The following is a 13,692-nucleotide window of genomic DNA, read 5'->3' as shown; positions in this document are numbered from 1 at the left end:
CTTCTAAGGAGCATTCTGGCTGTACTTCTTCTGAGACAGATTTGTTCGTTCCTCTAGCAGTTCATGGTATATTCAATATTCTTTGCCAATACCACAATTCAAAGGCATCAGTTCTTCTTTGGTCTTTCTTATTCCTCGTCCAGTTTTTGCATGTATGTGAGGCCATTGAAAGTACTGTGGTTTGGGTCAGGTACACCTTAGTTTTCAGGGTGACATCTTTGCTTTTTAACACTTTAAAGAGGTCTTTTGCAGCAGATTTGCTCAATGTAATACGTCATTTGATTTCTTAACTGCTGGTTCCATGGGTGTTGACTGTGGATCCAAGTAAAATGAAATCCTTGACAACTTCAATCTTCTCTCCGTTTGTCATGATGTTGCTCATTGGCCCAGTTGTGAGGATTTTTGTTTTCTTTATGTTGAGGTGTAATCCATACTGAAGGCCATGGTCTTTGATCTTCATTAGTAAGTGCTTCAAGTCCTCTTCACTTTCAGCAAGCAAGGTTGTGGCATCTGCATAACGCAGGTTGTTAATGCGTCTTCCTCCAATCCTGATGCCCTGTTCTTCTTCATATAGTCCAGCTTCTTGGATTATTTGCTCAGCATACAGATTGAACAGGTATGGTGAAAGAATACAACCCTGACGCACACCTTCCCTGACTTTAAACCCATCAGTATCCCCTTGTTCTGTCCGAACAACTGCCTCTTGATCTATGTAAAGGTTCCTCATGAGCACAATTAAGTGTTCTGGAATTCCCATTCTTTGCAATGTTATCCATAGTTTGTTATATGATCCACACAGTCGAATGCCTTTGCATGGTCAATAAAACACAGGTAAACATCCTTCTGGTATTCTCTGCTTTCAGCCAGGATCCATCTGACATCAGCAATGATATCCTTGGTTCCATGTCCTCTTCTGAAACTGGCCTGAATTTCTGGAAGTTCCCTGTCGATACACTGCTGCAGCCGTTTTTGAATGATCTTCAGCAAAATTTTACTTTGTCAGCAATAAACATGATCAAACACTAGTTAAGAGAAACAATGTATATAAATCTTAAAAAAAAAAAGGTAAAGCACAGAAGCTTTACAATAGTACAAATGATCCAATTTACATGAAGTTCAAAGTGAGAGAGAGAGAAAAATGTGCATTTAGGCAGTTATATTACACAGTCGGAGCCTTGGCCGCTGCAGTGGTTAACAGCTCGGCTGCTAACCAAAAGGTCGGCAGTTCGAATCCACCGGCTGCTGCGTGGAAACCAAATGGGGCAGTTCTACTCTGTCCCATACAGTCCCTACGAGCTGGAATGGACTGGAGGGCAGTGGGTTTGGTTTGTGTGTTTTGGTATTATACAGTTAAGCCAGGAAAGGATTCCCATCAAAGCGTGCAAGGGGGGATGTAGATTCTGGGGTGCGGACAGTGTTCTTGACCCGGGGAGTGGCTGAAATGGCATTAACTTCACCATTCATTGAGCTGGACTTCCGTGGTCATGCAGATGTGTATTAGATTTCCCAAGACAAAAGGTTAGAAAGAGGAGCGGCCTCAGCCTTCTGACAGTTTCTTTTCTCTGCAGTTAGTGACCCTGATTTTCTAGGATAAACCGGACTTAATCGGAAGTCGGTGTTTTTTGTTAATAACGGTGATTTATTAGGCGCATCTAACTGAACGGGATTTAACAGTGATCGAGACCCAAGGCGACTGGCGGCGGGGGGCCGGCGGGGGGACCCGGCTGGGGTTGGGGCGCGGCGAGGGCGGCCGGGGCGCCTCCCGGGCCCTCAGTCTCTGTCTCTTCCTTAGACGCTAAGAAAACCGACGTCCTGCCGAGCGAAGACAACCACCAGCCCGAGCCGCTCACGGTGGAGGTGCAGATCCAGCTGAACCAGTGCCGCACGGCCGAGGAGGCGCTCAAGGCCTTCTCCATTTAGGGCGGGTCTTAAAGTCTGTTCCGACATTGGGGCCTCGGTGTCTGTCTGGCCGCTGCCGCGGGTCGAGCGGGGGCGCGGGCAGGTGGGGCTGGTCCGCTTGCAGGTGCGCGCGCGGGGCGGCCAGGACGGGGCGGGGGGCGGGCCCTCACATAGCCCCGCCCTCCCCATAGCCCCGCCCAGTCTTCAGAGCCCCGCCCATCAGAGCCCCGCCCCAAGCACCCCCTCCTCATAGCCCCGCCCAGTCACCAGAGCCCCGCCCCTCCTCGGAGCCCCCTTTTCATAGCCCCGCCCACTCATCGGAGCCCCGCCCCATCACTCGAGCCGCCCGGCCGCCCCCAGTAGCCCCGCCCCCAGTAGCCCCGCCCCTCGCGCCCGAGCTCTGTGCACCTGGGCGTCGGGTCCCAGGTCAGCCGCGAGGCTCCTGGCCTGTGCTGGCCCCTCGTCACAGCTCAGGTAGGCCCGCGAACGCGCGTCCGGGGCCCCGAGCCGGGGTAGTATCTCACTTGTGCGCGAGGATCTGCACCGGAGTCGCCCTGAGCTTCCGCGGCCGGCGCACCCAGCCCTTGCCACCGCGTTGCCGTGGCCACCCTGGGAGACCGCGCACACCTGGACTCAGGGGCGCCCCAGTTCACGGCTCGCGGCTTCTTGCTCAGCTCGCCCCGCGGGCGTCGTGCCCTGGCCGACCCGGGGACCGCTTTCCCCGGACGCCCGGTCGGCAGCGCTGCGCCGGCCACAAGGGCGACCCCACTGTGGGGATCCCGGGTGCCCGCTGACGTGCGCCCCCAGGAGCCCTGTAGAGACTGTCGCGGGGAATGAAATGCAGCTTCCTCGGCCCTTCTCCTTGCCTCAGCGGCTTCTGAGCCCTCTTTGTGTCCCCGAGTCCTGTGAGGACTTGGGAACTCCCGTTGGACGGTTGCGCGCACCCCCTGCAGCCGGGCCAGGAACCAGGCCTTGGGGGGCCCGAGGGATGGCCCGGGAACGGACTTGCGGAGTTAAGGAAGGCTGGGTCCCAAGTCCCTGTGAAAGGGACTTGCTGGCTAGGTCCGGGCCTGGGGGGCAGGGATTAGGTCTCATGTGGCTGGAGCGCCGGGGGTGGGGGGTGCGAGCCCCAGGTTGGGGCGATCAGATCTGCGCAGCCGCCTCTAAAGCCTCCCGAACCGAACCACCTGCTGTTGGCCCTTCTCAGTAAATGGCACCATGTTCACCTGGGCCCCCCTCCCACAGCCACGGACCTCACACCTGAAACCCATTTAGCCCTTCCCTCCTCACGGCCCTGAGTCCGTCTGTCCTCTAGACTGACGGAACGGTGTTTTAGCCGGTCTATTTCCACCCTTGCCCCTCCACAATCCGTGATCTCAGCAGCAGCAGTGACCTTTAGAAAATGCACATTCTTTTACCTCCTCTGCTAAAGCCCCCAGTGTTATTGTCACATCCTGACCATTCCGGCTCTTCATGATTGGCCCTGCTGTTGTTGCTTCAACCTCACTTTCCTCCTTGCTCATTATACCCTGTGGTTGTCAGTTGCCTCCCATTCAGCTGGGACTCACGGAGACCTTGTAAACCAGGGAAACGTTGCCTTCCTGGGCCATCCTCACAATTGTTGGAACGCTCAGAGTCCACTGTTGCAGCCAAGTGCTAACCACACTCAACGGTTCTGTCCTCCAGTGTGTCCGCGGGCCGCTTCAGGAGCCCTTCACTAACTTTTCTCTCTGCCTGGCACCGTCTTCCCCCAGGTGTTGGCACGCGTCATTCCCTCATTTCACTCAGCTCTTGCTCAGATGTCCCTTTATCAAGGAGGCCTTTCTTAGCCACCCTGGACTAAAGTACCCCTCCCCGCCACTTTGTACCCTTACACTTCTCAGCACCAGCAGTTGTTTTTCAGCAGCATTTCTTTGGGGCTTTTTTCTCTGTGAGGGCAGGGATCCTGTCACACCCTTCCACATCCCTAGCAGCCAGAAGAGTCACTTTCTGGCAGTGGCGGCAGGGACACCAGGGGTGAGGCTAATGCAAGTGCACTGGCTACTAGTGAGGAAGGCCTGCTGGGCCAGGACCTGGGAGTGGACATGAGCAGGAGCCGATCTAGGGCAGGGGGGACGAAAAGGACAGGATGGGAACTCGAGGCCTGCTTTGCTACTGTGGACCTTGGGCAGGTTACTCTATAGTTGCTGCTTCTTGGTCCTTCTCTGTGGATTGCTGAGACTTGAGAAAATCAGAATGCAGAAGTGGAGGGAAGAGAGGTGAAGAGGAGCCTCAGAGGAGCCCAGCTGGTACAGTCTCCAGCTTTTCCTTTCATGCCGTGAAAGCCCAACTCCACTGGTCCCACAAGGAAACTCAGACCGCTAAGGCTCAGGCAGCTGTGAAGGGCTATGCTCTCGGGTGGTCACTGCCACACAGGCAGAAGCAGTTCAGAAGGGGTTTAAGTTTAGGCTTGAGAGCCCTGAAGATCAGATGTCAGGTTTCATGCTTAGAATGAAAAACTAAGCTCTGCATTTTCACTACAACTTGTAAGGTACTAGAGTTTCCTGGGAAACGCTGAGGGCTCTTGTGGGCCTCAGTGTTAGAGCAGCTGCAAGCGCTTCTGTAGAAACAGCTGTCCCAAGATCCCAGATGTGGCAGAAGGGAGGGGAAGCTTAGCTGTGTGCTTGTGCCCCCACCCCCCACCCCCCGCCCTCCGGGAACAGGGCTCTGGAAAGAGCCAGAAGACACACTGGGAAGAATAAACAGAAGGAAGTCCAAGAGGCAGGAGGGACATAGATGTGGTCATGCCAGGGGGTAGGAGGGCGTGGGGTTGTGCTCACTGCTCTCTCCTTGCAGGACAGTCATGCTGCGCAGGCTGGGCTGGCTGGTCCTCTACAGCCTGGCGGTGCCGCTGCTCAGCTGCCTGCTCTTCTTCAAGAAGGAGGCTATGCTGGCGGGGGGCCCTGTGGCCAGCCAGCCCTTCTGGGCCCCCCCAGGACACCGCCACAGCCAGTGTCTGCCCAACCACACGGTGGCTAACGCCTCCCTGTCCCTGCCCAGTCGCCACCGCCTCTTCTTGACCTACCGCCACTGCCGCAACTTCTCCATCCTGCTGGAGCCTTCGGGCTGTGCCCAGGACACCTTCCTGCTCCTGGCCATCAAGTCGCAGCCTGGCCATGTGGAGCGGCGGGCAGCCATTCGAAGCACATGGGGTCGGGCTGGAGGCCGGCGGCTGAAGCTGGTGTTCCTCCTAGGAGTGGCGGGACCTACGCCCCCGGCCCAGCTGCTGGCCTATGAGAGCCGGGAGTTTGATGACATCCTGCAGTGGGACTTTGTGCAGGACTTCTTCAACCTGACGCTCAAGGAGCTGCACCTGCAGCGCTGGGTGGCGGCAGCCTGCCCCCAGGCCCACTTGGTGCTAAAGGGAGATGACGGTATCTTTGTCCATATCCCCAATGTGCTGGAGTTCCTGGACGGCTGGGACCCAGCCCAGGACCTCCTGGTGGGAGATGTCATCTGCCAGGCTCTGCCCAACAGGAACACCAAGGTCAAATACTTCATCCCACCCTCCACGTACAGAGCCCGCCACTACCCGCCCTATGCTGGGGGCGGAGGCTACGTCATGTCCAGAGCCACTGTGTGGCGCCTGCGAGCAGCCGTGGAGGAAGCTGAACTCTTTCCCATTGACGACGTCTTCGTGGGCATGTGCCTGAGGAAGTTGGGTGTCAGCCCCACACACCACGCTGGCTTCAAGACATTTGGGATACAGCGGCCCCTGGACCCCCGCCTGTACAGAGGGCTCCTGCTGGTACACCACCTCAGCCCCCTGGAGATGCGGACCATGTGGGCGCTGGTGACAGATGAGGGGCTCAGCTGTGCCGCTCCCCTGCCCCAGCCCCGAGGGACGAGTTGAACAGCAGCCTCAGAGTGGACTGTGTTGATTTTCTATCACGATGGGAAACGGAGCACCTTGAAAATTGACCCTTGCTGGTCTGTAGGAAGCAACCGTTTCTGTAACCCCTCCTCCCAACCCTGCTAACTTGGATTAAAATCACTGAAAGCTGGCTGACTTGTATGGTGTATGCTGAATGGGAGGAATCCTGGAGCAAGTTGGGGCTCTGCCATTCTGGGGCTGGAGGAGGGAGGCTAAGAGAGAGACACACACTTTTTTAAATGGAAAAAAAAAATCTTTTTCTCCTTTGGATACAACAGGGAGACTCACAGTAAAGAAAGAAACCGAGGCATGTGGTAGAATAGGTCCTGCTGAGAGCACCGGCTCACACCACTCATTCCTTCCAAGATGAGCTTGTCACTTTCGGCCTGAGCTGTCCTTACTAGGCAGTGGGGCCAGATCAGAGAAGGCATTAGAAACACTTAAAAAGAAAGCTTAGAAACAGGACAGCCTGCTCCAAACTCACATCCCTCTGGAGGGTGCAAATACTACATATTTGAAAACGTGAATAAGATCGAAAACTGAGGTTAAACAGCTACTGAACTTACAGGCATGACAAAAAGCCCCCTTTCCCCTCCCCCGGGCCAAGTTGGTGAGATGCTTTTGGGGGTGAGGTAACAAGACCAGTGGGTGAGAGGGCAGCTGTGCCAAGTGGGGTGAACTGTTAAACAGGGTACAGAGCCCAAAGGCCAGAAACCAGGCCCAGTACAGGCCTGAGACCCCAGGGGAAGGGGCAGGCACTCAACTCACAGATGCCTCTGGCCTGAGGGGCCAGGACCTGCCGCCTCTCCTCTGCAGGGTAAACTGCGGGGCCCCGGGCTCCCCTAACTCCAGTGAGCAGATACGGCAGTGGTGCAGGCCCTCAATCCTCGCGCAGGTAGGCCTCCTGCTGCGGCCCGGCCCTCTCCTCTCTGTCCTCTTGAGTTTTCTGCCGGAGTTCCTCTGTCTGTGCCTCTGCCAACTTGATCTCTGCCTTCTGGGAGAGCTGGCGCACCTCCTGCACCTGCGACTTCAGCAGCTGGATGTGGTTTCGGGCCGTGATCGAGGCCTGGTCTGCTCCTGCCAAAAGAGGGGACGGTTCAGCTCGACGAGCGGGCCCGAGTGGACACGTGGAGCCTGGGACTCTGTGCGCGTCGTCTGGGCCCAGCGCCCGGCTCCGCCCCCTCCACATCCATCCCCGCTCAGGCCTGCAGCCAGTCATCAGTGCTCACTGTCAAAACCCCCAGTATTTTTCTTATCAGCAGCTATCATTATTACAGTTGTTGAATGCAATGCCCCCAATCATTTTTATAGCTACACAGCTTAGTACAGATGTTTTATTAAAGTTTTAACTATACATCTCTTTTTGAAAAAAGCTCACTAATTATCGAAGCTCTTTTGATTGCCCTACCCAATCTTCAGAGATCACCTCTGCTGGGAGTTTCGAGAGTGTCTTTCCCTCCTTTTAAAAATTTATATATGGAATGCAAAGAGATGCAAATATTTTGTTCCTATAAATTTACATAATGACATAAAAGTTAATCATTGAACTTACTTTGGAATTGCTTTTTTCATTTAAAAATGTTTCTTAGCTCTATTATTCCATTTACCTGCTGCTAGTGTATTTCATCATACGGATAAGCTTATTTTTCAATTTATCTATAGAACGTCTGGGGTGTTGTTTTCTGTCTTACTGTACCAAGGAGGGCCTTTTAGTGTATTTCATCATACGGATAAGCTTATTTTTCAATTTATCTATAGAACGTCTGGGGTGTTGTTTTCTGTCTTACTGTACCAAGGAGGGCCTTCAGTACAATGCTGAAAGGGACTGCAAGAGAACAGCACTCACCTCGTATTTCTGACTCGTATAATGTTCACTAGTATGCAGAACTGACCATGCTAAGAAAAATCCCTCTATTCATAATTGCACTCAGATTTAAATCAGAAATGGGTAGGGCATTTTATTGAAGAGTCTGCAGCATATATTCATTTGATTACATGGCGCTTCTCCTTTAGTCCATTGTAGAGAGGATCTCAAACAGTGAATTATGTTAATGCTTTCTTTTTCAGTGTTGATCATCATGGCATTTTTAGGGCACATAACATTTGATTTACATCTGTAAGTGATGCTGAACTACAGTTTGTTTTTTTTTTGGGGCGGGGTGGTGCTCTAGCCCACTTTGGGATCAGGGCTATGCTTGTTTTATAAAATTATAATAGTTGCAAGGCTTGTCATTTTCTATATACTAGTATACTTTCTATTACACAGGAATTATCTTTCCTGGATATTTGTTAAACTCTCCCACAAAACAACCTTAGCCTGGTGTCCATTTTTGGGGCACAAACTCTGAACCCTATTTCAACCTGTTTATGTGTACTGGTCTTACTTAGATTCTTCTCCACTACTTGGCCAAATTTAGGATTTACATACAGATAATATTCTCATAATTAAAAGACCACTCCGTATCTAAAACACCCCTTCCTGATGCTACTTTTATTCTTTAAAAAGTCGTATTTGACAAATCTTTGCCTATTTTTCAATCTTTAAAAAAAAAAACAAAAAAACTAGAGCTTGCCTTTTATAATCAACTATTTCTACTTAATTTCTTCTTATACTATTATTATCATGACTCTACTTTCTCTAACTTATCGAATTAAAAGTTTACTTTCTGTACTTCACGTTAACAGTGGCCCGTACCTGTCATCCGTGGCTGCTGTTCTTTGTATTTAAGAGAAATGCCGTTAAAAATGTAAAGCTCTAAGCGCTCCTTGGAAACTCTATGGGGCAGTTCTACTCCATCCTATAGGGTCCCTATGAGTCGGAATTGACTCGAGGGCACTGGGTTCACTGGGTTTAAATACTACTTTGGCTACCCCCTCCACTCCCATCTGCTATGCACTGTTTGCCATCACTGTTCTACATTTTTATTTAAAAATGAAAATATTTTTAAATTTCCATTTTGGTTTCTTTTTTAGCCTGTGGTTTTCTTCAAGCATGTTTTAAAATTTTATAGATGTAAGGAATTTCTTTTGGTGGGGACTGAAGGTTAGCGAATGTGGCCTATCAACCTTCTCGTGCAATTTGCTGAGTCTTCCTTTGTCACATGGTGCAAAATCAATTTCTGTACACATTCTGTGTTTGAAAGAATGTATTTTCTTTTGAGGGATAAAGTATATACATATATAATATGTATTTTTTATATCTTTATATATAATTTATATATATAAAACATACCATATATTACATATAAATATATAGTGTCATATATATGGTGTCATTTCTTTTTTTTTTTTCAATCTCTTAAGTATATATAGAGCAAAATGAAACACATTTATTTTCAAGCTTGTTAAAACCACTCTTTCCCAACCCTTACTTAACAGCTTTAATTTTCTGGTCTTCTTGATCAGTGACTTTCCAAGATGTATATATAAAGCTCAACTTCTTGTAATGCTACCAGTTTTTGCCTCGTTAGGTACACATTTCATACTTGGTATCTTCTTGATGAGTTGTTCTGTCCCTTGAGTTCTTTTTCTGATTCTATTATTGTTCTGCCAGCTTTTAAAAACTGTGGTAAAATAGAAAACATTTCCCGATTCAATGATTTTTACATGTCTAATTCAGTGACACTGATCACACTCTTCGTGCTATACCACTGTCACTATCCTTTTTTGACTTATTCCACCACCATTAACATAAATTCTGAAACCCACTGCTGTGGAATCCCTTCTGACTCAGCAACCCTCTAGGATACAGAGGAAAACATAGGGTTTCCAAGGCTATCATCTTTGTGGAAGCAGGCTGCCACATCCTTCTCCCATGGAGCTGCTGGTGGGTTCCAACCACCTACATTTTGGTTAGCGGCTGAGTGCTTAACCACTGTGCCACCAGAGCTCCTTAACATATATTCGGTGCCCCCCTAAACACTAACTCCAACTTTCCCCTCCCTCTCACCCCTGGTAACCACTTATCTGTGGTTTCTATATATTTGCTTATTTCATATAAACGAGATCATACAGTATCAGCGTACTGTTTTCAAGGTTCATCCAGGACTGACCTCTCTTTATGGCTGAGTACTATTCCACTACACGTATACACCACATTCTGCTTATCCATTCACCTGCTGAGGGACTTTGGCGATCTTGAATAGTGCTGCCACCAACACTGGTAAGCAGGTTTCTGTTTGTCTTCACTTCTGGGTATACACCGAGGATTGGGATTGCTGGGTCATATGGTAGTTGGTTCTATGTTCACTTTTTTGAGGAAATGGCAGATGATTTTCCACAGTGGCTGTACCATTTTGCATTCCAAGCAGCAATGGATGAGGGTTTCAATTTCTCCACATCCTCGCTAACACTTGTTTTCCTTTTTTTTTTTTTTTACCTCATAGCCATTCTAATGGAAGTGAGGTGGTATCTCACTGTTGTTTTGATTTGCATCTCCCTAATGGCTAATGGAAGGAGCACTGGTGGCAAGGTAGTGAAGCACTCGGCTGCTAACCGCAAGGTTGGCGGTTCAATCCTACCAGCCGTTTCACGGGATAAAGATGCGGCAGTCTGCTTCGGTAGATTACAGCCCTGGAAACCCTATGGGGCAGACCTACCTTATCCTATAGGGTTGCTGAGTTGGATTCAACTCGACAGCAGTGGGTTTTTTTTCAAATGGCTAAATCAGGTCCTTGCGTGGTGAAAAGTTTGCACTCAACTATAAACCTACAGGTTGGTGGTTCAAACTCACCCATTTACCATGCAGAAAGGCCTTGTGATCTGCTTCCCTAAAGATTATAGCCAAGAAAGTCCTACAGAGCAGTTCCACTCTAACACATGGTGTTGCCATGAGTCAGAATCAGCTTGACGGCAGTGGTGGTTTTTTTTTTTTTTTAATGACATTGTAAAAGTTTGTTTGTGTTCCTGCTTTCAAATCTTCTGGGTATATATCCAGGAGTGGATTTGAGAATTGGGATTGCCGGGTCGTATAGCAGTTCAATGTTCAACTTTTTAAGGAACTGCCGAATTATTTTCTACAGTGGCTGTACCATTTTGTATTCCACCAGCTGTGGATCAAGGTTCCAATTTCTGCATTTTCACTAACACCTGTTGTTTTAAAAAATAAATTGTAGCCATTCTAGTAGGGGTGCAGTGATATCTCGTTGTGGTTTTGACTTCCATCTCTGTATAGGGTTGCTATGAGTTGTAATCGACTGGACAGCAACAGGTTTGGTTTTTAATGGCTTATGATATTGAGTATATTTTTATGTGCTTGTTGGCCATTCATTTGTATATCCTCTTTGGTGAAATGTCTCTTTAAGTCCTTTGTGTATTTTTTGATTGTGTTGTTTGTCTTTTTGTTGTTAGGTTGTAGAATTTTTTAATACATTTTTGATATTAGACCCTTATCAGATATATGGTTCCCAAAAACGTTCTCCCAGCTGTAGGTTGTCTTTTCACTTTGTTGATAGTCTTTTGATGAACAACAGTTTTTAATTTTTATGAGGTCTCATTTAAATAATCTGTTTTGTCTTTTGCTGCTCGGGCTTTTGGTGTCATCTCTGAAAATCCACTGTTCAAAACTAGGTCCTGTAGCCATGACTCTCTGTTTTCTTCTAAGAATTTTATGATCTTAGTTCTCACATTTAGACCTCGATCCATTTCAAATTGGTTTTTCACATTCCATTAAATTTTGAGGTTGGCATATTGACTTTTAAAAAGAATACATATATAATATAGCTGAGGTCAGAGTAAAGCATCCCCCCTCAACCCAAGACTGTGATTGTACTGCTCATTCTGCTCAGAACTGCCCTTTCCCACTCACCCACTGAGTTTCTTACACTCAGCTTAATCCTCAGCTCTCTGAAACCTTTTCTAAGCTATCACCACTCAACATAGAACTTATTGCTTCCTTATGTGTGCCCCCACTGTATGTAGCCTATACAGACTGCTACCACAGTTCCTATGACTGATATTTATTTACAAGCCTCCTTTTAATAATTATACATACACAAATTGTCAGCACACCTGGTGACTTTTAATCTCAGACCAGTTCCCCTCAGAGGCTTTTTCTTTTTCATGGTAGAAATATATACAAAACTTTTCCCATTTCAACATTTTTTACATGTACCATTTAGTAACATGAACTGCCTTCATTGTGCTGTACAACCAATTATCTGTTTAGAATTTTTTCCATCACACTTAAGAGAAATTGAGTAGTCCCTAAGGAATGGCTCCCTCTTTTCCCCTCCCTTTCACCCCTGGTAACCACCAATAAACTTTGGTCTGTATACCTCTGCCTATTCTAGATATTTCATATAAGTGGGATCATACAGTATTTGTCCTTTTGTGACTTATTTCACAAAGCATGGTTTCAAGGTTCATCTATGTTGTTGCATGAATCAGGACATTTCACTTTATGGCTGAGTATTACTCCATGGTATGGATGTACCACAGTTTGTTTATCCATTCACTGTTGATGACTGGCTAGGCTGTTCCCACCTTTTGTCTTATGGATACTCCTGCATTGAACGTTGGGGTACAATTATCTATTTGAGTCTCTGCCTACAATTCTCTTAAATGCATACCTAGGAGTAGAACTGCTCGGTTATATGGTCATTCCATGTTCAACTTTTTGAGGAACTGCTAAACTGTTTTTTTCTTTTATACTTGAGGAACTGCTAAACTGTTTTTTTCTTTTATACCATTTTATATTCCCGCCAGCAATAGATGAGGGTTCCAATTTCTCCATATCCCTGCCTTGTTTTCTGATCATAGCTGTCCTAGTGGAGGTGAAGTGGAGGTGAAATGGTATAGTGACTAATAATTTGAGCGTCTTTTCATGTGCTTGTTGACCATTTGTCTTCTTTGGATATATGTCTTTTTCTCCAAAATAGACATTTTAGTTGGGTTGTTGGTATTTTTGTTGAGTTACAGAAGTTGTTTATATATACTGGATAGTAAACCCTTATTAGATCTATGGCTTCCAAATATTTTTATTCCAATCTCTAGGTGGTTTGGTTTCTTCATTTTGTCGATAGTTTTTCATGTACAGAAATTTTTAATTTTGATGAAGTCCAATTTATCTATTTTGTCTTTTGGTCATGCTTTTGTTGTCACATTTAAGAATCAACTGTCAAAAACAAGGTCTGAAAGCTTTACCCATGTGTGTTCTTCTAAGAGTTTTATGGTTTAGTTCTTATATTTAGGTCATTGAGCCATTTGGAGTTAATTTTTTGTATATGGTATGAGGTGTGGGTCCAACTTCATCCCTTTGCATGTGAAGACCCAGTGATCCAGCACCATTTTTGAAGAGGCTATTCATTCCGAATTCAATGGACTTGGTGGCCTTGTGAAAGATCATCTGACCATAGATGTATGAGTTTATTTTTGGTCACTGAATTCTAATCTATTGGTGCATGTTTATCCTTATGCCAGTACCACATTTTTTAATTATTGTAATAAAAAATAAAACATTTGCCATAGCAACATATTTTACACATACAATTCAATGACATTAATTACATTCATCATGTGTAACCATTACCACTATCTGTTTCCAAACTTTTCCATCACCCTTAACAGAAACAAAGTGTTCCCTAAGCAACAACTGCACCCTTCCCCTTCTTTCTGCCCTTGGTAACCACTAATAAACTTTGGTCTCTATACATTTACTTATACTAATATTTCACATAAGTGGGATCATACAATACTTGTCCTTCTATAACTGCCTTGTTTCACTTAGCACGATGTTTTCAAGGTTCAGCTATGTCGTGGCATGTATCAGAAATTCATTTCTCTTTCTGAGTAATATTCCATTATATGTATAAACATTTTGTTTACCATCTGCCGGTGGACATTTAGGTTGTTTGCACCTTTTGGCTATTGTGAGTAGTGCT

General features: G+C 47.0%; 2 protein-coding genes across 6 annotated transcripts in view; one reads left to right on the top strand and one right to left on the bottom strand.

Moving 5' to 3' along the window:
- LRRC43 (leucine rich repeat containing 43) overlaps nt 1–5,935 on the top strand; it is a 23,250-nt gene extending 17,315 nt beyond the window's left edge. For 4 of the 5 annotated variants that reach the window (XM_049865893.1, XM_049865892.1, XM_049865894.1 and 1 more), the window contains 2 exons: nt 1,793–1,857; nt 4,735–5,935. In XM_049865893.1, the coding sequence (XP_049721850.1) occupies nt 1,793–1,857; nt 4,735–5,791 (1,122 nt within the window). In that variant the 3' untranslated portion in view covers nt 5,792–5,935. Of the gene's footprint in view, nt 1–1,792; nt 1,940–4,734 lie in introns of those variants that run through there. The other variant, XM_049865895.1, reaches the window with a different exon arrangement.
- DIABLO (diablo IAP-binding mitochondrial protein) overlaps nt 5,918–13,692 on the bottom strand; it is a 20,674-nt gene continuing 12,899 nt past the window's right edge. The window contains exon 6 of the mRNA XM_049865902.1: nt 5,918–6,889. Coding sequence (XP_049721859.1) covers nt 6,693–6,889 — 197 coding nt within the window. The 3' untranslated portion in view covers nt 5,918–6,692. The remainder of the gene's footprint in view (nt 6,890–13,692) is intronic.

The sequence above is a fragment of the Elephas maximus genome, chromosome 22 (assembly GCF_024166365.1).
Source record: "Elephas maximus indicus isolate mEleMax1 chromosome 22, mEleMax1 primary haplotype, whole genome shotgun sequence".
NCBI lineage: Eukaryota > Metazoa > Chordata > Mammalia > Proboscidea > Elephantidae > Elephas > Elephas maximus.
This window is presented reverse-complemented; position numbering and strand designations above follow the sequence as displayed.